The sequence below is a fragment of the Salvelinus fontinalis genome, chromosome 35, assembly GCF_029448725.1.
Source record: "Salvelinus fontinalis isolate EN_2023a chromosome 35, ASM2944872v1, whole genome shotgun sequence".
NCBI classification, from domain to species: Eukaryota; Metazoa; Chordata; class Actinopteri; order Salmoniformes; family Salmonidae; genus Salvelinus; species Salvelinus fontinalis.
The window spans coordinates 36,814,235-36,841,043 of NC_074699.1; the positions used below are offsets into that span (position 1 = coordinate 36,814,235).

Sequence of the window (26,809 nt, forward strand, 5' to 3'; positions counted from 1 at the left end):
TGACTGAGGCTACAGGTGGAGAGAGAGGTTAGTGAGCGTAACAGAGACATTGACTGAGGCTACAGGTGGAGAGAGAGGTTAGTGAGCGTAGCAGAGACATTGACTGAGGCTACAGGTGGAGAGAGAGGTTAGTGAGCGTAGCAGAGACATTGACTGAGGCTACAGGTGGAGACAGAGGTTAGTGAGCGTAGCAGAGACATTGACTGAGGCTACAGGTGGAGACAGAGATACGGGTTAGTGAGCGTAGCAGAGACATTGACTGAGGCTACAGGTGGAGAGAGAGGTTAGTGAGCGTAGCAGAGACATTGACTGAGGCTACAGGTGGAGAGAGAGATACAGGTTAGTGAGCGTAGCAGAGACATTGACTGAGGCTACAGGTGGAGAGAGAGGTTAGTGAGCGTAGCAGAGACATTGACTGAGGCTACAGGTGGAGACAGAGATACGGGTTAGTGAGCGTAGCAGAGACATTGACTGAGGCTACAGGTGGAGAGAGAGGTTAGTGAGCGTAGCAGAGACATTGACTGAGGCTACAGGTGGAGACAGAGATACGGGTTAGTGAGCGTAGCAGAGACATTGACTGAGGCTACAGGTGGAGAGAGAGGTTAGTGAGCGTAGCAGAGACATTGACTGAGGCTACAGGTGGAGAGAGAGATACGGGTTAGTGAGCGTAGCAGAGACATTGACTGAGGCTACAGGTGGAGAGAGAGGTTAGTGAGCGTAGCAGAGACATTGACTGAGGCTACAGGTGGAGAGAGAGGTTAGTGAGCGTAGCAGAGACATTGACTGAGGCTACAGGTGGAGAGAGAGGTTAGTGAGCGTAGCAGAGACATTGACTGAGGCTACAGGTGGAGAGAGAGGTTAGTGAGCGTAGCAGAGACATTGACTGAGGCTACAGGTGGAGACAGAGATACGGGTTAGTGAGCGTAGCAGAGGCATTGACTGAGGCTACAGGTGGAGAGAGAGGTTAGTGAGCGTAGCAGAGACATTGACTGAGGCTACAGGTGGAGAGAGAGGTTAGTGAGCGTAGCAGAGACATTGACTGAGGCTACAGGTGGAGACAGAGATACGGGTTAGTGAGCGTAGCAGAGACATTGACTGAGGCTACAGGTGGAGAGAGAGGTTAGTGAGCGTAGCAGAGACATTGACTGAGGCTACAGGTGGAGAGAGAGGTTAGTGAGCGTAGCAGAGACATTGACTGAGGCTACAGGTGGAGAAAGAGGTTAGTGAGCGTAACAGTGACATTGACTGAGGCTACAGGTGGAGAGAGAGGTTAGTGAGCGTAGCAGAGACATTGACTGAGGCTACAGGTGGAGAGAGAGGTTAGTGAGCGTAGCAGAGACATTGACTGAGGCTACAGGTGGAGAGAGAGGTTAGTGAGCGTAGCAGAGACATTGACTGAGGCTACAGGTGGAGAGAGAGGTTAGTGAGCGTAGCAGAGACATTGACTGAGGCTACAGGTGGAGACAGAGAAACGGGTTAGTGAGCGTAGCAGAGACATTGACTGAGGCTACAGGTGGAGACAGAGATACGGGTTAGTGAGCGTAGCAGAGACATTGACTGAGGCTACAGGTGGAGAGAGAGGTTAGTGAGCGTAGCAGAGACATTGACTGAGGCTACAGGTGGAGACAGAGAAACGGGTTAGTGAGCGTAGCAGAGACATTGACTGAGGCTACAGGTGGAGACAGAGATACGGGTTAGTGAGCGTAGCAGAGACATTGACTGAGGCTACAGGTGGAGAGAGAGGTTAGTGAGCGTAGCAGAGACATTGACTGAGGCTACAGGTGGAGACAGAGATACGGGTTAGTGAGCGTAGCAGAGACATTGACTGAGGCTACAGGTGGAGACAGAGATACGGGTTAGTGAGCGTAGCAGAGACATTGACTGAGGCTACAGGTGGAGACAGAGATACGGGTTAGTGAGCGTAGCAGAGACATTGACTGAGGCTACAGGTGGAGAGAGAGATACGGGTTAGTGAGCGTAGCAGAGACATTGACTGAGGCTACAGGTGGAGAGAGAGGTTAGTGAGCGTAGCAGAGACATTGACTGAGGCTACAGGTGGAGACAGAGGTTAGTGAGCGTAGCAGAGACATTGACTGAGGCTACAGGTGGAGACAGAGATACGGGTTAGTGAGCGTAGCAGAGACATTGACTGAGGCTACAGGTGGAGAGAGAGGTTAGTGAGCGTAGCAGAGACATTGACTGAGGCTACAGGTGGAGAGAGAGATACAGGTTAGTGAGCGTAGCAGAGACATTGACTGAGGCTACAGGTGGAGAGAGAGGTTAGTGAGCGTAGCAGAGACATTGACTGAGGCTACAGGTGGAGACAGAGATACGGGTTAGTGAGCGTAGCAGAGACATTGACTGAGGCTACAGGTGGAGAGAGAGGTTAGTGAGCGTAGCAGAGACATTGACTGAGGCTACAGGTGGAGACAGAGATACGGGTTAGTGAGCGTAGCAGAGACATTGACTGAGGCTACAGGTGGAGAGAGAGGTTAGTGAGCGTAGCAGAGACATTGACTGAGGCTACAGGTGGAGAGAGAGATACGGGTTAGTGAGCGTAGCAGAGACATTGACTGAGGCTACAGGTGGAGAGAGAGGTTAGTGAGCGTAGCAGAGACATTGACTGAGGCTACAGGTGGAGAGAGAGGTTAGTGAGCGTAGCAGAGACATTGACTGAGGCTACAGGTGGAGAGAGAGGTTAGTGAGCGTAGCAGAGACATTGACTGAGGCTACAGGTGGAGAGAGAGGTTAGTGAGCGTAGCAGAGACATTGACTGAGGCTACAGGTGGAGAGAGAGGTTAGTGAGCGTAGCAGAGACATTGACTGAGGCTACAGGTGGAGAGAGAGGTTAGTGAGCGTAGCAGAGACATTGACTGAGGCTACAGGTGGAGAGAGAGGTTAGTGAGCGTAGCAGAGACATTGACTGAGGCTACAGGTGGAGAAAGAGGTTAGTGAGCGTAACAGTGACATTGACTGAGGCTACAGGTGGAGAGAGAGGTTAGTGAGCGTAGCAGAGACATTGACTGAGGCTACAGGTGGAGAGAGAGGTTAGTGAGCGTAGCAGAGACATTGACTGAGGCTACAGGTGGAGAGAGAGGTTAGTGAGCGTAGCAGAGACATTGACTGAGGCTACAGGTGGAGACAGAGATACGGGTTAGTGAGCGTAGCAGAGATATTGACTGAGGCTACAGGTGGAGAGAGAGGTTAGTGAGCGTAGCAGAGACATTGACTGAGGCTACAGGTGGAGAGAGAGGTTAGTGAGCGTAGCAGAGACATTGACTGAGGCTACAGGTGGAGAGAGAGGTTAGTGAGCGTAGCAGAGACATTGACTGAGGCTACAGGTGGAGAGAGAGGTTAGTGAGCGTAGCAGAGACATTGACTGAGGCTACAGGTGGAGAGAGAGGTTAGTGAGCGTAGCAGAGACATTGACTGAGGCTACAGGTGGAGAGAGAGGTTAGTGAGCGTAGCAGAGACATTGACTGAGGCTACAGGTGGAGACAGAGATACGGGTTAGTGAGCGTAGCAGAGACATTGACTGAGGCTACAGGTGGAGAGAGAGGTTAGTGAGCGTAGCAGAGACATTGACTGAGGCTACAGGTGGAGAGAGAGGTTAGTGAGCGTAGTAGAGACATTGACTGAGGCTACAGGTGGAGACAGAGATACGGGTTAGTGAGCGTAGCAGAGACATTGACTGAGGCTACAGGTGGAGAGAGAGGTTAGTGAACGTAGCATAGACATTGACTGAGGCTACAGGTGGAGAGAGAGGTTAGTGAGCGTAGCAGAGACATTGACTGAGGCTACAGGTGGAGAGAGAGGTTAGTGAGCGTAGCAGAGACATTGACTGAGGCTACAGGTGGAGAGAGAGGTTAGTGAGCGTAGCAGAGACATTGACTGAGGCTACAGGTGGAGAGAGAGGTTAGTGAGCGTAGCAGAGACATTGACTGAGGCTACAGGTGGAGAGAGAGGTTAGTGAGCGTAGCAGAGACATTGACTGAGGCTACAGGTGGAGAGATAGGTTAGTGAGCGTAGCAGAGACATTGACTGAGGCTACAGGTGGAGAGAGAGGTTAGTGAGCGTAGCAGAGACATTGACTGAGGCTACAGGTGGAGACAGAGATACGGGTTAGTGAGCGTAGCAGAGACATTGACTGAGGCTACAGGTGGAGAGAGAGGTTAGTGAGCGTAGCAGAGACATTGACTGAGGCTACAGGTGGAGAGAGAGGTTAGTGAGCGTAGTAGAGACATTGACTGAGGCTACAGGTGGAGACAGAGATACGGGTTAGTGAGCGTAGCAGAGACATTGACTGAGGCTACAGGTGGAGAGAGAGGTTAGTGAACGTAGCATAGACATTGACTGAGGCTACAGGTGGAGAGAGAGGTTAGTGAGCGTAGCAGAGACATTGACTGAGGCTACAGGTGGAGAGAGAGGTTAGTGAGCGTAGCAGAGACATTGACTGAGGCTACAGGTGGAGAGAGAGGTTAGTGAGCGTAGCAGAGACATTGACTGAGGCTACAGGTGGAGACAGAGATACGGGTTAGTGAGCGTAGCAGAGACATTGACTGAGGCTACAGGTGGAGAGAGAGGTTAGTGAGCGTAGCAGAGACATTGACTGAGGCTACAGGTGGAGAGAGAGGTTAGTGAGCGTAGCAGAGACATTGACTGAGGCTACAGGTGGAGAGAGAGGTTAGTGAGCGTAACAGTGACATTGACTGAGGCTACAGGTGGAGAGAGAGGTTAGTGAGCGTAGCAGAGACATTGACTGAGGCTACAGGTGGAGAGAGAGGTTAGTGAGCGTAGCAGAGACATTGACTGAGGCTACAGGTGGAGAGAGAGGTTAGTGAGCGTAGCAGAGACATTGACTGAGGCTACAGGTGGAGACAGAGATACGGGTTAGTGAGCGTAGCAGAGACATTGACTGAGGCTACAGGTGGAGAGAGAGGTTAGTGAGCGTAGCAGAGACATTGACTGAGGCTACAGGTGGAGAGAGAGGTTAGTGAGCGTAGCAGAGACATTGACTGAGGCTACAGGTGGAGAGAGAGGTTAGTGAGCGTAGCAGAGACATTGACTGAGGCTACAGGTGGAGAGAGAGGTTAGTGAGCGTAGCAGAGACATTGACTGAGGCTACAGGTGGAGACAGAGATACAGGTTAGTGAGCGTAGCAGAGACATTGACTGAGGCTACAGGTGGAGAGAGAGGTTAGTGAGCGTAGCAGAGACATTGACTGAGGCTACAGGTGGAGACAGAGGTTAGTGAGCGTAGCAGAGACATTGACTGAGGCTACAGGTGGAGAGAGAGGTTAGTGAGCGTAGCAGAGACATTGACTGAGGCTACAGGTGGAGACAGAGATACAGGTTAGTGAGCGTAGCAGAGACATTGACTGAGGCTACAGGTGGAGAGAGAGGTTAGTGAGCGTAGCAGAGACATTGACTGAGGCTACAGGTGGAGAGAGAGGTTAGTGAGCGTAGCAGAGACATTGACTGAGGCTACAGGTGGAGAGAGAGGTTAGTGAGCGTAGCAGAGACATTGACTGAGGCTACAGGTGGAGACAGAGATACGGGTTAGTGAGCGTAGCAGAGACATTGACTGAGGCTACAGGTGGAGAGAGAGGTTAGTGAGCGTAGCAGAGGCATTGACTGAGGCTACAGGTGGAGAGAGAGGTTAGTGAGCGTAGCAGAGACATTGACTGAGGCTACAGGTGGAGAGAGAGGTTAGTGAGCGTAGCAGAGACATTGACTGAGGCTACAGGTGGAGAGAGAGATACGGGTTAGTGAGCGTAGCAGAGACATTGACTGAGGCTACAGGTGGAGAGAGAGATACGGGTTAGTGAGCGTAGCAGAGACATTGACTGAGGCTACAGGTGGAGAGAGAGGTTAGTGAGCGTAACAGAGACATTGACTGAGGCTACAGGTGGAGACAGAGATACGGGTTAGTGAGCGTAGCAGAGACATTGACTGAGGCTACAGGTGGAGACAGAGATACGGGTTAGTGAGCGTAGCAGAGACATTGACTGAGGCTACAGGTGGAGAGAGAGGTTAGTGAGCGTAGCAGAGACATTGACTGAGGCTACAGGTGGAGAGAGAGGTTAGTGAGCGTAGCAGAGACATTGACTGAGGCTACAGGTGGAGAGAGAGGTTAGTGAGCGTAGCAGAGACATTGACTGAGGCTACAGGTGGAGACAGAGATACGGGTTAGTGAGCGTAGCAGAGACATTGACTGAGGCTACAGGTGGAGAGAGAGGTTAGTGAGCGTAGCAGAGACATTGACTGAGGCTACAGGTGGAGAGAGAGGTTAGTGAGCGTAGCAGAGACATTGACTGAGGCTACAGGTGGAGACAGAGATACGGGTTAGTGAGCGTAGCAGAGACATTGACTGAGGCTACAGGTGGAGAGAGAGGTTAGTGAGCGTAGCAGAGACATTGACTGAGGCTACAGGTGGAGAGAGAGGTTAGTGAGCGTAGCAGAGACATTGACTGAGGCTACAGGTGGAGAGAGAGGTTAGTGAGCGTAGCAGAGACATTGACTGAGGCTACAGGTGGAGAGAGAGGTTAGTGAGCGTAGCAGAGACATTGACTGAGGCTACAGGTGGAGAGATACGGGTTAGTGAGCGTAGCAGAGACATTGACTGAGGCTACAGGTGGAGAGAGAGATACGGGTTAGTGAGCGTAGCAGAGACATTGACTGAGGCTACAGGTGGAGAGAGAGGTTAGTGAGCGTAGCAGAGACATTGACTGAGGCTACAGGTGGAGAGAGAGGTTAGTGAGCGTAGCAGAGACATTGACTGAGGCTACAGGTGGAGAGAGAGGTTAGTGAGCGTAGCAGAGACATTGACTGAGGCTACAGGTGGAGACAGAGATACGGGTTAGTGAGCGTAGCAGAGACATTGACTGAGGCTACAGGTGGAGAGAGAGGTTAGTGAGCGTAGCAGAGACATTGACTGAGGCTACAGGTGGAGAGAGAGGTTAGTGAGCGTAGCAGAGACATTGACTGAGGCTACAGGTGGAGACAGAGATACGGGTTAGTGAGCGTAGCAGAGACATTGACTGAGGCTACAGGTGGAGAGAGAGGTTAGTGAGCGTAGCAGAGACATTGACTGAGGCTACAGGTGGAGAGAGAGGTTAGTGAGCGTAGCAGAGACATTGACTGAGGCTACAGGTGGAGAGAGAGGTTAGTGAGCGTAGCAGAGACATTGACTGAGGCTACAGGTGGAGAGATACGGGTTAGTGAGCGTAGCAGAGACATTGACTGAGGCTACAGGTGGAGAGAGAGGTTAGTGAGCGTAGCAGAGACATTGACTGAGGCTACAGGTGGAGAGAGAGGTTAGTGAGCGTAGCAGAGACATTGACTGAGGCTACAGGTGGAGAGAGAGGTTAGTGAGCGTAGCAGAGACATTGACTGAGGCTACAGGTGGAGAGATACGGGTTAGTGAGCGTAGCAGAGACATTGACTGAGGCTACAGGTGGAGAGAGAGATACGGGTTAGTGAGCGTAGCAGAGACATTGACTGAGGCTACAGGTGGAGAGAGAGATACGGGTTAGTGAGCGTAGCAGAGACATTGACTGAGGCTACAGGTGGAGAGAGAGGTTAGTGAGCGTAGCAGAGACATTGACTGAGGCTACAGGTGGAGACAGAGATACGGGTTAGTGAGCGTAGCAGAGACATTGACTGAGGCTACAGGTGGAGAGAGAGAAACGGGTTAGTGAGCGTAGCAGAGACATTGACTGAGGCTACAGGTGGAGAGAGAGGTTAGTGAGCGTAGCAGAGACATTGACTGAGGCTACAGGTGGAGAGAGAGGTTAGTGAGCGTAGCAGAGACATTGACTGAGGCTACAGGTGGAGAGAGAGGTTAGTGAGCGTAGCAGAGACATTGACTGAGGCTACAGGTGGAGAGAGAGGTTAGTGAGCGTAGCAGAGACATTGACTGAGGCTACAGGTGGAGAGAGAGGTTAGTGAGCGTAGCAGAGACATTGACTGAGGCTACAGGTGGAGACAGAGATACGGGTTAGTGAGCGTAGCAGAGACATTGACTGAGGCTACAGGTGGAGACAGAGATACGGGTTAGTGAGCATAGCAGAGACATTGACTGAGGCTACAGGTGGAGAGAGAGGTTAGTGAGCGTAGCAGAGACATTGACTGAGGCTACAGGTGGAGAGAGAGGTTAGTGAGCGTAGCAGAGACATTGACTGAGGCTACAGGTGGAGAGAGAGGTTAGTGAACGTAGCAGAGACATTGACTGAGGCTACAGGTGGAGAGAGAGATACGGGTTAGTGAGCGTAGCAGAGACATTGACTGAGGCTACAGGTGGAGAGAGAGGTTAGTGAGCGTAGCAGAGACATTGACTGAGGCTACAGGTGGAGAGAGAGGTTAGTGAGCGTAGCAGAGACATTGACTGAGGCTACAGGTGGAGAGAGAGGTTAGTGAGCGTAACAGTGACATTGACTGAGGCTACAGGTGGAGAGAGAGGTTAGTGAGCGTAGCAGAGACATTGACTGAGGCTACAGGTGGAGAGAGAGGTTAGTGAGCGTAGCAGAGACATTGACTGAGGCTACAGGTGGAGAGAGAGGTTAGTGAGCGTAGCAGAGACATTGACTGAGGCTACAGGTGGAGACAGAGATACGGGTTAGTGAGCGTAGCAGAGACATTGACTGAGGCTACAGGTGGAGAGAGAGATACGGGTTAGTGAGCGTAGCAGAGACATTGACTGAGGCTACAGGTGGAGAGAGAGGTTAGTGAGCGTAGCAGAGACATTGACTGAGGCTACAGGTGGAGACAGAGATACGGGTTAGTGAGCGTAGCAGAGACATTGACTGAGGCTACAGGTGGAGAGAGAGGTTAGTGAGCGTAGCAGAGACATTGACTGAGGCTACAGGTGGAGACAGAGATACGGGTTAGTGAGCGTAGCAGAGACATTGACTGAGGCTACAGGTGGAGAGAGAGGTTAGTGAGCGTAGCAGAGACATTGACTGAGGCTACAGGTGGAGAGAGAGGTTAGTGAGCGTAGCAGAGACATTGACTGAGGCTACAGGTGGAGAGAGAGGTTAGTGAGCGTAGCAGAGACATTGACTGAGGCTACAGGTGGAGAGAGAGGTTAGTGAGCGTAGCAGAGACATTGACTGAGGCTACAGGTGGAGACAGAGATACGGGTTAGTGAGCGTAGCAGAGACATTGACTGAGGCTACAGGTGGAGAGAGAGGTTAGTGAGCGTAGCAGAGACATTGACTGAGGCTACAGGTGGAGACAGAGATACAGGTTAGTGAGCGTAGCAGAGACATTGACTGAGGCTACAGGTGGAGAGAGAGGTTAGTGAGCGTAGCAGAGACATTGACTGAGGCTACAGGTGGAGACAGAGGTTAGTGAGCGTAGCAGAGACATTGACTGAGGCTACAGGTGGAGAGAGAGGTTAGTGAGCGTAGCAGAGACATTGACTGAGGCTACAGGTGGAGAGAGAGGTTAGTGAGCGTAGCAGAGACATTGACTGAGGCTACAGGTGGAGAGAGAGGTTAGTGAGCGTAGCAGAGACATTGACTGAGGCTACAGGTGGAGAGAGAGGTTAGTGAGCGTAGCAGAGACATTGACTGAGGCTACAGGTGGAGAGAGAGGTTAGTGAACGTAGCAGAGACATTGACTGAGGCTACAGGTGGAGACAGAGATACGGGTTAGTGAGCGTAGCAGAGACATTGACTGAGGCTACAGGTGGAGAGAGAGGTTAGTGAGCGTAGCAGAGACATTGACTGAGGCTACAGGTGGAGAGAGAGGTACGGGTTAGTGAGCGTAGCAGAGACATTGACTGAGGCTACAGGTGGAGAGAGAGGTTAGTGAGCGTAGCAGAGACATTGACTGAGGCTACAGGTGGAGAGAGAGATACGGGTTAGTGAGCGTAGCAGAGACATTGACTGAGGCTACAGGTGGTGAGAGAGGTTAGTGAGCGTAGCAGAGACATTGACTGAGGCTACAGGTGGAGACAGAGATACGGGTTAGTGAGCGTAGCAGAGACATTGACTGAGGCTACAGGTGGAGAGAGAGATACGGGTTAGTGAGCGTAGCAGAGACATTGACTGAGGCTACAGGTGGAGAGAGAGGTTAGTGAGCGTAGCAGAGACATTGACTGAGGCTACAGGTGGAGACAGAGATACGGGCTAGTGAGCGTAGCAGAGACATTGACTGAGGCTACAGGTGGAGACAGAGGTTAGTGAGCGTAGCAGAGACATTGACTGAGGCTACAGGTGGAGAGAGAGGTACGGGTTAGTGAGCGTAGCAGAGACATTGACTGAGGCTACAGGTGGAGAGAGAGGTTAGTGAGCGTAGCAGAGACATTGACTGAGAATACAGGTGGAGACAGAGATACGGGTTAGTGAGCGTAGCAGAGACATTGACTGAGGCTACAGGTGGAGAGAGAGGTTAGTGAGCGTAGCAGAGACATTGACTGAGGCTACAGGTGGAGACAGAGATACGGGTTAGTGAGCGTAGCAGAGACATTGACTGAGGCTACAGGTGGAGAGAGAGGTTAGTGAGCGTAGCAGAGACATTGACTGAGGCTACAGGTGGAGAGAGAGGTTAGTGAGCGTAGCAGAGACATTGACTGAGGCTACAGGTGGAGAGAGAGGTTAGTGAGCGTAGCAGAGACATTGACTGAGGCTACAGGTGGAGAGAGAGGTTAGTGAGCGTAGCAGAGACATTGACTGAGGCTACAGGTGGAGAGAGAGGTTAGTGAGCGTAGCAGAGACATTGACTGAGGCTACAGGTGGAGAGAGAGGTTAGTGAGCGTAGCAGAGACATTGACTGAGGCTACAGGTGGAGACAGAGATACGGGTTAGTGAGCGTAGCAGAGACATTGACTGAGGCTACAGGTGGAGAGAGAGGTTAGTGAGCGTAACAGAGACATTGACTGAGGCTACAGGTGGAGAGAGAGGTTAGTGAGCGTAACAGAGACATTGACTGAGGCTACAGGTGGAGAGAGAGGTTAGTGAGCGTAGCAGAGACATTGACTGAGGCTACAGGTGGAGACAGAGATACGGGTTAGTGAGCGTAGCAGAGACATTGACTGAGGCTACAGGTGGAGAGAGAGGTTAGTGATCGTAGCAGAGACATTGACTGAGGCTACAGGTAGAGACAGAGATACGGGTTAGTGAGCGTAGCAGAGACATTGACTGAGGCTACAGGTGGAGAGAGAGGTTAGTGAGCGTAGCAGAGACATTGACTGAGGCTACAGGTGGAGAGAGAGGTACGGGTTAGTGAGCGTAGCAGAGACATTGACTGAGGCTACAGGTGGAGAGAGAGGTTAGTGAGCGTAGCAGAGACATTGACTGAGGCTACAGGTGGAGAGAGAGTTACGGGTTAGTGAGCGTAGCAGAGACATTGACTGAGGCTACAGGTGGAGACAGAGATACGGGTTAGTGAGCGTAGCAGAGACATTGACTGAGGCTACAGGTGGAGAGAGAGGTTAGTGAGCGTAGCAGAGACATTGACTGAGGCTACAGGTGGAGAGAGAGGTTAGTGAGCGTAACAGTGACATTGACTGAGGCTACAGGTGGAGAGAGAGGTTAGTGAGCGTAGCAGAGACATTGACTGAGGCTACAGGTGGAGAGAGAGGTTAGTGAGCGTAGCAGAGACATTGACTGAGGCTACAGGTGGAGACAGAGATACGGGTTAGTGAGCGTAGCAGAGACATTGACTGAGGCTACAGGTGGAGAGAGAGGTTAGTGAGCGTAACAGAGACATTGACTGAGGCTACAGGTGGAGAGAGAGGTTAGTGAGCGTAACAGAGACATTGACTGAGGCTACAGGTGGAGAGAGAGGTTAGTGAGCGTAGCAGAGACATTGACTGAGGCTACAGGTGGAGACAGAGATACGGGTTAGTGAGCGTAGCAGAGACATTGACTGAGGCTACAGGTGGAGAGAGAGGTTAGTGAGCGTAGCAGAGACATTGACTGAGGCTACAGGTGGAGAGAGAGATACGGGTTAGTGAGCGTAGCAGAGACATTAACTGAGGCTACAGGTGGAGAGAGAGGTTAGTGAACGTAGCAGAGACATTGACTGAGGCTACAGGTGGAGAGAGAGATACGGGTTAGTGAGCGTAGCAGAGACATTGACTGAGGCTACAGGTGGAGAGAGAGGTTAGTGAGCGTAACAGAGACATTGACTGAGGCTACAGGTGGAGAGAGAGATACGGGTTAGTGAGCGTAGCAGAGACATTGACTGAGGCTACAGGTGGAGAGAGAGGTTAGTGAGCGTAGCAGAGACATTGACTGAGGCTACAGGTGGAGAGAGAGGTTAGTGAGCGTAGCAGAGACATTGACTGAGGCTACAGGTAGAGACAGAGATACGGGTTAGTGAGCGTAGCAGAGACATTGACTGAGGCTACAGGTAGAGACAGAGATACGGGTTAGTGAGCGTAGCAGAGACATTGACTGAGGCTACAGGTGGAGAGAGAGGTTAGTGAGCGTAGCAGAGACATTGACTGAGGCTACAGGTGGAGAGAGAGATACGGGTTAGTGAGCGTAGCAGAGACATTGACTGAGGCTACAGGTGGAGAGAGAGGTTAGTGAGCGTAGCAGAGACATTGACTGAGGCTACAGGTGGAGAGAGAGATACGGGTTAGTGAGCGTAGCAGAGACATTGACTGAGGCTACAGGTGGAGACAGAGGTTAGTGAGCGTAGCAGAGACATTGACTGAGGCTACAGGTAGAGACAGAGATACGGGTTAGTGAGCGTAGCAGAGACATTGACTGAGGCTACAGGTGGAGACAGAGATACGGGTTAGTGAGCGTAGCAGAGACATTGACTGAGGCTACAGGTGGAGACAGAGATACGGGTTAGTGAGCGTAGCAGAGACATTGACTGAGGCTACAGGTGGAGACAGAGATACGGGTTAGTGAGCGTAGCAGAGACATTGACTGAGGCTACAGGTGGAGAGAGAGGTTAGTGAGCGTAGCAGAGACATTGACTGAGGCTACAGGTGGAGACAGAGATACGGGTTAGTGAGCGTAGCAGAGACATTGACTGAGGCTACAGGTGGAGAGAGAGGTTAGTGAGCGTAGCAGAGACATTGACTGAGGCTACAGGTGGAGAGAGAGGTTAGTGAGCGTAGCAGAGACATTGACTGAGGCTACAGGTGGAGAGAGAGGTTAGTGAGCGTAGCAGAGACATTGACTGAGGCTACAGGTGGAGAGAGAGGTTAGTGAGCGTAGCAGAGACATTGACTGAGGCTACAGGTGGAGACAGAGATACGGGTTAGTGAGCGTAGCAGAGACATTGACTGAGGCTACAGGTGGAGAGAGAGGTTAGTGAGCGTAACAGAGACATTGACTGAGGCTACAGGTGGTGACAGAGATACGGGTTAGTGAGCGTAGCAGAGACATTGACTGAGGCTACAGGTGGAGAGAGAGGTTAGTGAGCGTAGCAGAGACATTGACTGAGGCTACAGGTAGAGAGAGAGGTTAGTGAGCGTAGCAGAGACATTGACTGAGGCTACAGGTGGAGAGAGAGGTTAGTGAGCGTAACAGAGACATTGACTGAGGCTACAGGTGGAGAGAGAGGTTAGTGAGCGTAGCAGAGACATTGACTGAGGCTACAGGTGGAGACAGAGATACGGGTTAGTGAGCGTAGCAGAGACATTGACTGAGGCTACAGGTGGAGAGAGAGGTTAGTGAGCGTAACAGAGACATTGACTGAGGCTACAGGTGGAGAGAGAGGTTAGTGAACGTAGCAGAGACATTGACTGAGGCTACAGGTGGAGAGAGAGGTTAGTGAACGTAGCAGAGACATTGACTGAGGCTACAGGTGGAGAGAGAGGTTAGTGAGCGTAGCAGAGACATTGACTGAGGCTACAGGTGGAGAGAGAGGTTAGTGAGCGTAGCAGAGACATTGACTGAGGCTACAGGTAGAGACAGAGATACGGGTTAGTGAGCGTAGCAGAGACATTGACTGAGGCTACAGGTAGAGACAGAGATACGGGTTAGTGAGCGTAGCAGAGACATTGACTGAGGCTACAGGTGGAGACAGAGATACGGGTTAGTGAGCGTAGCAGAGACATTGACTGAGGCTACAGGTGGAGAGAGAGGTTAGTGAGCGTAACAGAGACATTGACTGAGGCTACAGGTGGAGAGAGAGGTTAGTGAGCGTAACAGAGACATTGACTGAGGCTACAGGTGGAGAGAGAGGTTAGTGAGCGTAGCAGAGACATTGACTGAGGCTACAGGTGGAGACAGAGATACGGGTTAGTGAGCGTAGCAGAGACATTGACTGAGGCTACAGGTGGAGAGAGAGATACGGGTTAGTGAGCGTAGCAGAGACATTGACTGAGGCTACAGGTGGAGAGAGAGGTTAGTGAACGTAGCAGAGACATTGACTGAGGCTACAGGTGGAGAGAGAGATACGGGTTAGTGAGCGTAGCAGAGACATTGACTGAGGCTACAGGTGGAGAGAGAGGTTAGTGAGCGTAACAGAGACATTGACTGAGGCTACAGGTGGAGAGAGAGATACGGGTTAGTGAGCGTAGCAGAGACATTGACTGAGGCTACAGGTGGAGAGAGAGGTTAGTGAGCGTAGCAGAGACATTGACTGAGGCTACAGGTGGAGAGAGAGGTTAGTGAGCGTAGCAGAGACATTGACTGAGGCTACAGGTGGAGAGAGAGGTTAGTGAGCGTAGCAGAGACATTGACTGAGGCTACAGGTGGAGAGAGAGATACGGGTTAGTGAGCGTAGCAGAGACATTGACTGAGGCTACAGGTGGAGAGAGAGGTTAGTGAGCGTAGCAGAGACATTGACTGAGGCTACAGGTGGAGAGAGAGGTTAGTGAGCGTAGCAGAGACATTGACTGAGGCTACAGGTAGAGACAGAGATACGGGTTAGTGAGCGTAGCAGAGACATTGACTGAGGCTACAGGTAGAGACAGAGATACGGGTTAGTGAGCGTAGCAGAGACATTGACTGAGGCTACAGGTGGAGAGAGAGGTTAGTGAGCGTAGCAGAGACATTGACTGAGGCTACAGGTGGAGACAGAGATACGGGTTAGTGAGCGTAGCAGAGACATTGACTGAGGCTACAGGTGGAGAGAGAGGTTAGTGAGCGTAGCAGAGACATTGACTGAGGCTACAGGTGGAGACAGAGATACGGGTTAGTGAGCGTAGCAGAGACATTGACTGAGGCTACAGGTGGAGAGAGAGGTTAGTGAGCGTAGCAGAGACATTGACTGAGGCTACAGGTGGAGAGAGAGGTTAGTGAGCGTAGCAGAGACATTGACTGAGGCTACAGGTGGAGAGAGAGGTTAGTGAGCGTAGCAGAGACATTGACTGAGGCTACAGGTGGAGAGAGAGGTTAGTGAGCGTAGCAGAGACATTGACTGAGGCTACAGGTGGAGACAGAGATACGGGTTAGTGAGCGTAGCAGAGACATTGACTGAGGCTACAGGTGGAGAGAGAGGTTAGTGAGCGTAACAGAGACATTGACTGAGGCTACAGGTGGAGAGAGAGGTTAGTGAGCGTAACAGAGACATTGACTGAGGCTACAGGTGGAGAGAGAGGTTAGTGAGCGTAGCAGAGACATTGACTGAGGCTACAGGTGGAGACAGAGATACGGGTTAGTGAGCGTAGCAGAGACATTGACTGAGGCTACAGGTGGAGAGAGAGGTTAGTGAGCGTAACAGAGACATTGACTGAGGCTACAGGTGGAGAGAGAGGTTAGTGAGCGTAGCAGAGACATTGACTGAGGCTACAGGTGGAGAGAGAGATACGGGTTAGTGAGCGTAGCAGAGACATTGACTGAGGCTACAGGTGGAGAGAGAGGTTAGTGAACGTAGCAGAGACATTGACTGAGGCTACAGGTGGAGAGAGAGGTTAGTGAGCGTAGCAGAGACATTGACTGAGGCTACAGGTGGAGAGAGAGGTTAGTGAGCGTAGCAGAGACATTGACTGAGGCTACAGGTAGAGACAGAGATACGGGTTAGTGAGCGTAGCAGAGACATTGACTGAGGCTACAGGTAGAGACAGAGATACGGGTTAGTGAGCGTAGCAGAGACATTGACTGAGGCTACAGGTGGAGAGAGAGGTTAGTGAGCGTAGCAGAGACATTGACTGAGGCTACAGGTGGAGACAGAGATACGGGTTAGTGAGCGTAGCAGAGACATTGACTGAGGCTACAGGTGGAGAGAGAGGTTAGTGAGCGTAGCAGAGACATTGACTGAGGCTACAGGTGGAGACAGAGATACGGGTTAGTGAGCGTAGCAGAGACATTGACTGAGGCTACAGGTGGAGAGAGAGGTTAGTGAGCGTAGCAGAGACATTGACTGAGGCTACAGGTGGAGAGAGAGGTTAGTGAGCGTAGCAGAGACATTGACTGAGGCTACAGGTGGAGAGAGAGGTTAGTGAGCGTAGCAGAGACATTGACTGAGGCTACAGGTGGAGAGAGAGGTTAGTGAGCGTAGCAGAGACATTGACTGAGGCTACAGGTGGAGAGAGAGGTTAGTGAGCGTAGCAGAGACATTGACTGAGGCTACAGGTGGAGAGAGAGATACGGGTTAGTGAGCGTAGCAGAGACATTGACTGAGGCTACAGGTGGAGACAGAGATACGGGTTAGTGAGCGTAGCAGAGACATTGACTGAGGCTACAGGTGGAGACAGAGATACGGGTTAGTGAGCGTAGCAGAGACATTGACTGAGGCTACAGGTGGAGAGAGAGGTTAGTGAGCGTAGCAGAGACATTGACTGAGGCTACAGGTGGAGACAGAGGTTAGTGAGCGTAGCAGAGACATTGACTGAGGCTACAGGTGGAGAGATACGGGTTAGTGAGCGTAGCAGAGACATTGACTGAGGCTACAGGTGGAGAGAGAGATACGGGTTAGTGAGCGTAGCAGAGACATTGACTGAGGCTACAGGTGGAGAGAGAGGTTAGTGAGCGTAGCAGAGACATTGACTGAGGCTACAGGTGGAGACAGAGAGGTTAGTGAGCGTAGCAGAGACATTGACTGAGGCTACAGGTGGAGACAGAGAAACGGGTTAGTGAGCGTAGCAGAGACATTGACTGAGGCTACAGGTGGAGAGAGAGGTTAGTGAGCGTAGCAGAGACATTGACTGAGGCTACAGGTGGAGAGATACGGGTTAGTGAGCGTAGCAGAGACATTGACTGAGGCTACAGGTGGAGAGAGAGATACGGGTTAGTGAGCGTAGCAGAGACATTGACTGAGGCTACAGGTGGAGAGAGAGGTTAGTGAGCGTAGCAGAGACATTGACTGAGGCTACAGGTGGAGAGAGAGGTTAGTGAGCGTAGCAGAGACATTGACTGAGGCTACAGGTGGAGAGAGAGGTTAGTGAGCGTAGCAGAGACATTGACTGAGGCTACAGGTGGAGAGAGAGATACGGGTTAGTGAGCGTAGCAGAGACATTGACTGAGGCTACAGGTGGAGAGAGAGGTTAGTGAGCGTAGCAGAGACATTGACTGAGGCTACAGGTGGAGAGAGAGGTTAGTGAGCGTAGCAGAGACATTGACTGAGGCTACAGGTGGAGACAGAGATACGGGTTAGTGAGCGTAGCAGAGACATTGACTGAGGCTACAGGTGGAGAGAGAGGTTAGTGAGCGTAGCAGAGACATTGACTGAGGCTACAGGTGGAGAGAGAGGTTAGTGAGCGTAGCAGAGACATTGACTGAGGCTACAGGTGGAGAGAGAGGTTAGTGAGCGTAGCAGAGACATTGACTGAGGCTACAGGTGGAGAGAGAGGTTAGTGAGCGTAGCAGAGACATTGACTGAGGCTACAGGTGGAGACAGAGATACGGGCTAGTGAGCGTAGCAGAGACATTGACTGAGGCTACAGGTGGAGAGAGAGGTTAGTGAGCGTAACAGAGACATTGACTGAGGCTACAGGTGGAGAGAGAGGTTAGTGAGCGTAGCAGAGACATTGACTGAGGCTACAGGTGGAGAGAGAGGTTAGTGAGCGTAGCAGAGACATTGACTGAGGCTACAGGTGGAGAGAGAGATACGGGTTAGTGAGCGTAGCAGAGACATTGACTGAGGCTACAGGTGGAGACAGAGATACGGGTTAGTGAGCGTAGCAGAGACATTGACTGAGGCTACAGGTGGAGACAGAGATACGGGTTAGTGAGCGTAGCAGAGACATTGACTGAGGCTACAGGTGGAGAGAGAGGTTAGTGAGCGTAGCAGAGACATTGACTGAGGCTACAGGTGGAGACAGAGGTTAGTGAGCGTAGCAGAGACATTGACTGAGGCTACAGGTGGAGACAGAGAGGTTAGTGAGCGTAGCAGAGACATTGACTGAGGCTACAGGTGGAGACAGAGAAACGGGTTAGTGAGCGTAGCAGAGACATTGACTGAGGCTACAGGTGGAGAGAGAGGTTAGTGAGCGTAGCAGAGACATTGACTGAGGCTACAGGTGGAGAGATACGGGTTAGTGAGCGTAGCAGAGACATTGACTGAGGCTACAGGTGGAGAGAGAGATACGGGTTAGTGAGCGTAGCAGAGACATTGACTGAGGCTACAGGTGGAGAGAGAGGTTAGTGAGCGTAGCAGAGACATTGACTGAGGCTACAGGTGGAGAGAGAGGTTAGTGAGCGTAGCAGAGACATTGACTGAGGCTACAGGTGGAGACAGAGATACGGGTTAGTGAGCGTAGCAGAGACATTGACTGAGGCTACAGGTGGAGAGAGAGGTTAGTGAGCGTAGCAGAGACATTGACTGAGGCTACAGGTGGAGAGAGAGGTTAGTGAGCGTAGCAGAGACATTGACTGAGGCTACAGGTGGAGAGAGAGGTTAGTGAGCGTAGCAGAGACATTGACTGAGGCTACAGGTGGAGAGAGAGGTTAGTGAGCGTAGCAGAGACATTGACTGAGGCTACAGGTGGAGACAGAGATACGGGCTAGTGAGCGTAGCAGAGACATTGACTGAGGCTACAGGTGGAGAGAGAGGTTAGTGAGCGTAACAGAGACATTGACTGAGGCTACAGGTGGAGACAGAGATACGGGTTAGTGAGCGTAGCAGAGACATTGACTGAGGCTACAGGTGGAGAGAGAGGTTAGTGAGCGTAGCAGAGACATTGACTGAGGCTACAGGTGGAGAGAGAGGTTAGTGAGCGTAGCAGAGACATTGACTGAGGCTACAGGTGGAGACAGAGAAACGGGTTAGTGAGCGTAGCAGAGACAATGGTTTCCCCAGCAGCAGGAGTTCAGATCCCTACCGTGACAACATCAACACTCTGAGGTTCTACCATAGACTTAGATAAGGTTACAGAAGTTAGTACATAATCAATCGAGTACAGCAATGGATAAGCCTACAAAGTATATTTGTATGATTTATCTGATAGCATAGCAGCTTACTCTGAAAATGTTCAACAAAAAAAAGCAATGGTTGTTTTTCTTCGGTCAGTTCTTGAGAGCTTGGCAGAACTTGTTCTCTTGGTCTGCGCGAGAGGTCAATTTAGCAGACTGTAGCATTAAACTCTCTAACTATAATTTAGGAAACAGATCACAAATCCCATCCCCTTTGGACCTAGAAGCAGTCGTCAGCACACATAAATAGATGCATGCCATTGGCCAGAGATCAGGGTTCCATGCTTACCTAGATTCATGCCATTGGCCAGAGATCAGGGTTCCATGCTTACCTAGATGCATGCCATTGGCCATAGATCAGGTTCCATGCTTACCTAGATTCATGCCATTGGCCAGAGATCAGGGTTCCATGCTTACCTAGATTCATGCCATTGGCCAGAGATCAGGTTCCATGCTTACCTAGATTCATGCCATTGGCCAGAGATCAGGGTTCCATGCTTGGCTAGATTCATGCCATTGGCCAGAGATCAGGGTTCCATGCTTACCTAGATTAATGCCATTGGCCAGAGATCAGGGTTCCATGCTTACCTAGATTCATGCCATTGGCCAGAGATCAGGGTTCCATGCTTACCTAGATTCATGCCATTGGCCAGAGATCAGGGTTCCATGCTTACCTAGATTCATGCCATTGGCCAGAGATCAGGTTCCATGCTTACCTAGATTCATGCCATTGGCCAGAGCCAGGGTTCCATGCGTATCTAGATTCATGCCATTGGCCAGAGATCAGGGTTCCATGCTTACCTAGATTCATGCCATTGGCCAGAGATCAGGGTTCCATGCTTACCTAGATGCATGCCATTGGCCAGAGCCAGGGTTCCATACTTACCTAGATTCATGCCATTGGCCAGAGCAACTGTTCCATGTGCGTGGAGGAGGGTCATGTGGAACACGGCCTTCATGGCAGGTTCATCGAAGCAGGGGAAGGCTTTCCTGGCGTCCACAGGCTGCATCTGAGTGGTGGCCAATACTCTACCAACACACACAGTAACTGGTATTACTACAGTACTGAAGACTGGTAGAGTTTAGACATGGTGACTGGTGATTACAACTCTACCAACACACACAGTAACTGGTATTACTACAGTACTGAAGACTGATAGAGTTTAGACATGGTGACTGGTGGCTACAACTCTACCAACACACACAGTAACTGGTATTACTACAGTACTGAAGACTGATAGAGTTTAGACATGGTGACTGGTGGCTACAACTCTACCAACACACACAGTAACTGGTATTACTACAGTACTGAAGACTGATAGAGTTTAGACATGGTGACTGGTGGCTACAACTCTACCAACACACACAGTAACTGGTATTACTACAGTACTGAAGACTGATAGAGTTTAGACATGGTGACTGGTGGCTACAACTCTACCAACACACACAGTAACTGGTATTACTACAGTACTGAAGACTGATAGAGTTTAGACATGGTGACTGGTGGCTACAACTCTACCAACACACACAGTAACTGGTATTACTACAGTACTGAAGACTGGTAGAGTTTAGACATGGTGACTGGTGGCTACAACTCTACCAACACACACAGTAACTGGTATTACTACAGTACTGAAGACTAGACTGATAGAGTTTAGACATGGTGACTGGTGGCTACAACTCTACCAACACACACAGTAACTGGTATTACTACAGTACTGAAGACTGGTAGAGTTTAGACATGGTGACTGGTGGCTACAACTCTACCAACACACACAGTAACAGGTATTACTACAGTACTGAAGACTAGACTGATAGAGTTTAGACATGGTGACTGGTGGCTACAACTCTACCAACACACACAGTAACTGGTATTACTACAGTACTGAAGACTAGACTGATAGAGTTTAGACATGGTGACTGGTGACTACAACTCTACCAACACACACAGTAACTGGTATTACTACAGTACTGAAGACTGATAGAGTTTAGACATGGTGACTGGTGGCTACAACTCTACCAACACACACAGTAACTGGTATTACTACAGTACTGAAGACTGATAGAGTTTAGACATGGTGACTGGTGGCTACAACTCTACCAACACACACAGTAACTGGTATTACTACAGTACTGAAGACTGATAGAGTTTAGACATGGTGACTGGTGGCTACAACTCTACCAACACACACAGTAACTGGTATTTCTACAGTACTGAAGACTGGTAGAGTTTAGACATGGTGACTGGTGGCTACAACTCTACCAACACACACAGTAACTGGTAATACTACAGTACTGAAGACTGATAGAGTTTAGACATGGTGACTGGTGGCTACAACTCTACCAACACACACAGTAACTGGTATTACTACAGTACTGAAGACTGATAGAGTTTAGACATGGTGACTGGTGGCTACAACTCTACCAACACACACAGTAACTGGTATTACTACAGTACTGAAGACTGATAGAGTTTAGACATGGTGACTGGTGGCTACAACTCTACCAACACACACAGTAACTGGTATTACTACAGTACTGAAGACTAGACTGATAGAGTTTAGACATGGTGACTGGTGACTACAACTCTACCAACACACACAGTAACTGGTATTACTACAGTACTGAAGACTGATAGAGTTTAGACATGGTGACTGGTGGCTACAACTCTACCAACACACACAGTAACTGGTATTACTACAGTACTGAAGACTGATAGAGTTTAGACATGGTGACTGGTGGCTACAACTCTACCAACACACACAGTAACTGGTATTACTACAGTACTGAAGACTGATAGAGTTTAGACATGGTGACTGGTGGCTACAACTCTACCAACACACACAGTAACTGGTATTACTACAGTACTGAAGACTGATAGAGTTTAGACATGGTGACTGGTGATTACAACTCTACCAACACACACAGTAACTGGTATTACTACAGTACTGAAGACTGATAGAGTTTAGACATGGTGACTGGTGGCTACAACTCTACCAACACACACAGTAACTGGTATTACTACAGTACTGAAGACTGATAGAGTTTAGACATGGTGACTGGTGGCTACAACTCTACCAACACACACAGTAACTGGTATTACTACAGTACTGAAGACTGATAGAGTTTAGACATGGTGACTGGTGGCTACAACTCTACCAACACACACAGTAACTGGTATTACTACAGTACTGAAGACTGATAGAGTTTAGACATGGTGACTGGTGACTACAACTCTACCAACACACACAGTAACTGGTATTACTACAGTACTGAAGACTGATAGAGTTTAGACATGGTGACTGGTGGCTACAACTCTACCAACACACACAGTAACTGGTATTACTACAGTACTGAAGACTGATAGAGTTTAGACATGGTGACTGGTGGCTACAACTCTACCAACACACACAGTAACTGGTATTACTACAGTACTGAAGACTGGTAGAGTTTAGACATGGTGACTGGTGGCTACAACTCTACCAACACACACAGTAACTGGTATTACTACAGTACTGAAGACTGATAGAGTTTAGACATGGTGACTGGTGGCTACAACTCTACCAACACACACAGTAACTGGTATTACTACAGTACTGAAGACTGATAGAGTTTAGACATGGTGACTGGTGGCTACAACTCTACCAACACACACAGTAACTGGTATTACTACAGTACTGAAGACTGATAGAGTTTAGACATGGTGACTGGTGGCTACAACTCTACCAACACACACAGTAACTGGTATTACTACAGTACTGAAGACTAGACTGATAGAGTTTAGACATGGTGACTGGTGGCTACAACTCTACCAACACACACAGTAACTGGTATTACTACAGTACTGAAGACTAGACTGATAGAGTTTAGACATGGTGACTGGTGACTACAACTCTACCAACACACACAGTAACTGGTATTACTACAGTACTGAAGACTGGTAGAGTTTAGACATGGTGACTGGTGGCTACAACTCTACCAACACACACAGTAACTGGTATTACTACAGTACTGAAGACTGATAGAGTTTAGACATGGTGACTGGTGGTTACAACTCTACCAACACACACAGTAACTGGTATTTCTACAGTACTGAAGACTGGTAGAGTTTAGACATGGTGACTGGTGGCTACAACTCTACCAACACACACAGTAACTGGTATTACTACAGTACTGAAGACTGATAGAGTTTAAACATGGTGACTGGTGGCTACAACTCTACCAACACACACAGTAACTGGTATTACTACAGTACTGAAGACTGATAGAGTTTAGACATGGTGACTGGTGACTACAACTCTACCAACACACACAGTAACTGGTATTACTACAGTACTGAAGACTAGACTGATAGAGTTTAGACATGGTGACTGGTGACTACAACTCTACCAACACACACAGTAACTGGTATTACTACAGTACTGAAGACTGATAGAGTTTAGACATGGTGACTGGTGGCTACAACTCTACCAACACACACAGTAACTGGTATTACTACAGTACTGAAGACTGATAGAGTTTAGACATGGTGACTGGTGGCTACAACTCTACCAACACACACAGTAACTGGTATTACTACAGTACTGAAGACTGATAGAGTTTAGACATGGTGACTGGTGGCTACAACTCTACCAACACACACAGTAACTGGTATTACTACAGTACTGAAGACTGATAGAGTTTAGACATGGTGACTGGTGGCTACAACTCTACCAACACACACAGTAACTGGTATTACTACAGTACTGAAGACTGATAGAGTTTAGACATGGTGACTGGTGATTACAACTCTACCAACACACACAGTAACTGGTATTACTACAGTACTGAAGACTAGACTGATAGAGTTTAGACATGGTGACTGGTGGTTACAACTCTACCAACACACACAGTAACTGGTATTACTACAGTACTGAAGACTAGACTGATAGAGTTTAGACATGGTGACTGGTGACTACAACTCTACCAACACACACAGTAACTGGTATTACTACAGTACTGAAGACTGATAGAGTTTAGACATGGTGACTGGTGACTACAACTCTACCAACACACACAGTAACTGGTATTACTACAGTACTGAAGACTGATAGAGTTTAGACATGGTGACTGGTGGCTACAACTCTACCAACACACACAGTAACTGGTATTACTACAGTACTGAAGACTGATAGAGTTTAGACATGGTGACTGGTGATTACAACTCTACCAACACACACAGTAACTGGTATTACTACAGTACTGAAGACTGATAGAGTTTAGACATGGTGACTGGTGGCTACAACTCTACCAACACACACAGTAACTGGTATTACTACAGTACTGAAGACTGATAGAGTTTAGACATGGTGACTGGTGGCTACAACTCTACCAACACACACAGTAACTGGTATTACTACAGTACTGAAGACTGATAGAGTTTAGACATGGTGACTGGTGGCTACAACTCTACCAACACACACAGTAACTGGTATTACTACAGTACTGAAGACTGATAGAGTTTAGACATGGTGACTGGTGACTACAACTCTACCAACACACACAGTAACTGGTATTACTACAGTACTGAAGACTGATAGAGTTTAGACATGGTGACTGGTGGCTACAACTCTACCAACACACACAGTAACTGGTATTACTACAGTACTGAAGACTAGACTGATAGAGTTTAGACATGGTGACTGGTGGCTACAACTCTACCAACACACACAGTAACTGGTATTACTACAGTACTGAAGACTGATAGAGTTTAGACATGGTGACTGGTGGCTACAACTCTACCAACACACACAGTTACTGGTATTACTACAGTACTGAAGACTGATAGAGTTTAGACATGGTGACTGGTGGCTACAACTCTACCAACACACACAGTAACTGGTATTACTACAGTACTGAAGACTAGACTGATAGAGTTTAGACATGGTGACTGGTGGCTACAACTCTACCAACACACACAGTAACTGGTATTACTACAGTACTGAAGACTGATAGAGTTTAGACATGGTGACTGGTGGCTACAACTCTACCAACACACACAGTAACTGGTATTACTACAGTACTGAAGACTGATAGAGTTTAGACATGGTGACTGGTGGCTACAACTCTACCAACACACACAGTAACTGGTATTACTACAGTACTGAAGACTAGACTGATAGAGTTTAGACATGGTGACTGGTGGCTACAACTCTACCAACACACACAGTAACTGGTATTACTACAGTACTGAAGACTGATAGAGTTTAGACATGGTGACTGGTGGCTACAACTCTACCAACACACACAGCAACTGGTATTACTACAGTACTGAAGACTGATAGAGTTTAGACATGGTGACTGGTGGCTACAACTCTACCAACACACACAGTAACTGGTATTACTACAGTACTGAAGACTAGACTGATAGAGTTTAGACATGGTGACTGGTGATTACAACTCTACCAACACACACAGTAACTGGTATTACTACAGTACTGAAGACTGATAGAGTTTAGACATGGTGACTGGTGACTACAACTCTACCAACACACACAGTAACTGGTATTACTACAGTACTGAAGACTAGACTGATAGAGTTTAGACATGGTGACTGGTGACTACAACTCTACCAACACACACAGTAACTGGTATTACTACAGTACTGAAGACTAGACTGATAGAGTTTAGACATGGTGACTGGTGACTACAACTCTACCAACACACACAGTAACTGGTATTACTACAGTACTGAAGACTGATAGAGTTTAGACATGGTGACTGGTGACTACAACTCTACCAACACACACAGTAACTGGTATTACTACAGTACTGAAGACTGGTAGAGTTTAGACATGGTGACTGGTGATTACAACTCTACCAACACACACAGTAACTGGTATTACTACAGTACTGAAGACTAGACTGATAGAGTTTAGACATGGTGACTGGTGACTACAACTCTACCAACACACACAGTAACTGGTATTACTACAGTACTGAAGACTGATAGAGTTTAGACATGGTGACTGGTGGCTACAACTCTACCAACACACACAGTAACTGGTATTACTACAGTACTGAAGACTGATAGAGTTTAGACATGGTGACTGGTGGCTACAACTCTACCAACACACACAGTAACTGGTATTACTACAGTACTGAAGACTAGACTGATAGAGTTTAGACATGGTGACTGGTGGCTACAACTCTACCAACACACACAGTAACTGGTATTACTACAGTACTGAAGACTGATAGAGTTTAGACATGGTGACTGGTGATTACAACTCTACCAACACACACAGTAACTGGTATTACTACAGTACTGAAGACTGATAGAGTTTAGACATGGTGACTGGTGGCTACAACTCTACCAACACACACAGTAACTGGTATTACTACAGTACTGAAGACTAGACTGATAGAGTTTAGACATGGTGACTGGTGGCTACAACTCTACCAACACACACAGTAACTGGTATTACTACAGTACTGAAGACTGATAGAGTTTAGACATGGTGACTGGTGGCTACAACTCTACCAACACACACAGTAACTGGT

At 49.0% G+C, this 26,809-nt stretch overlaps 1 protein-coding gene across 1 annotated transcript in view; it reads right to left on the reverse strand.

Annotated features, from left to right (window-relative positions):
- Nucleotides 1–26,809, reverse strand: part of LOC129834799 (aminopeptidase N-like) — a 97,315-nt gene that overhangs the window by 55,398 nt on the left and 15,108 nt on the right. The window contains exon 2 of the mRNA XM_055900085.1: nt 20,154–20,296. Coding sequence (XP_055756060.1) covers nt 20,154–20,296 — 143 coding nt within the window. The remainder of the gene's footprint in view (nt 1–20,153; nt 20,297–26,809) is intronic.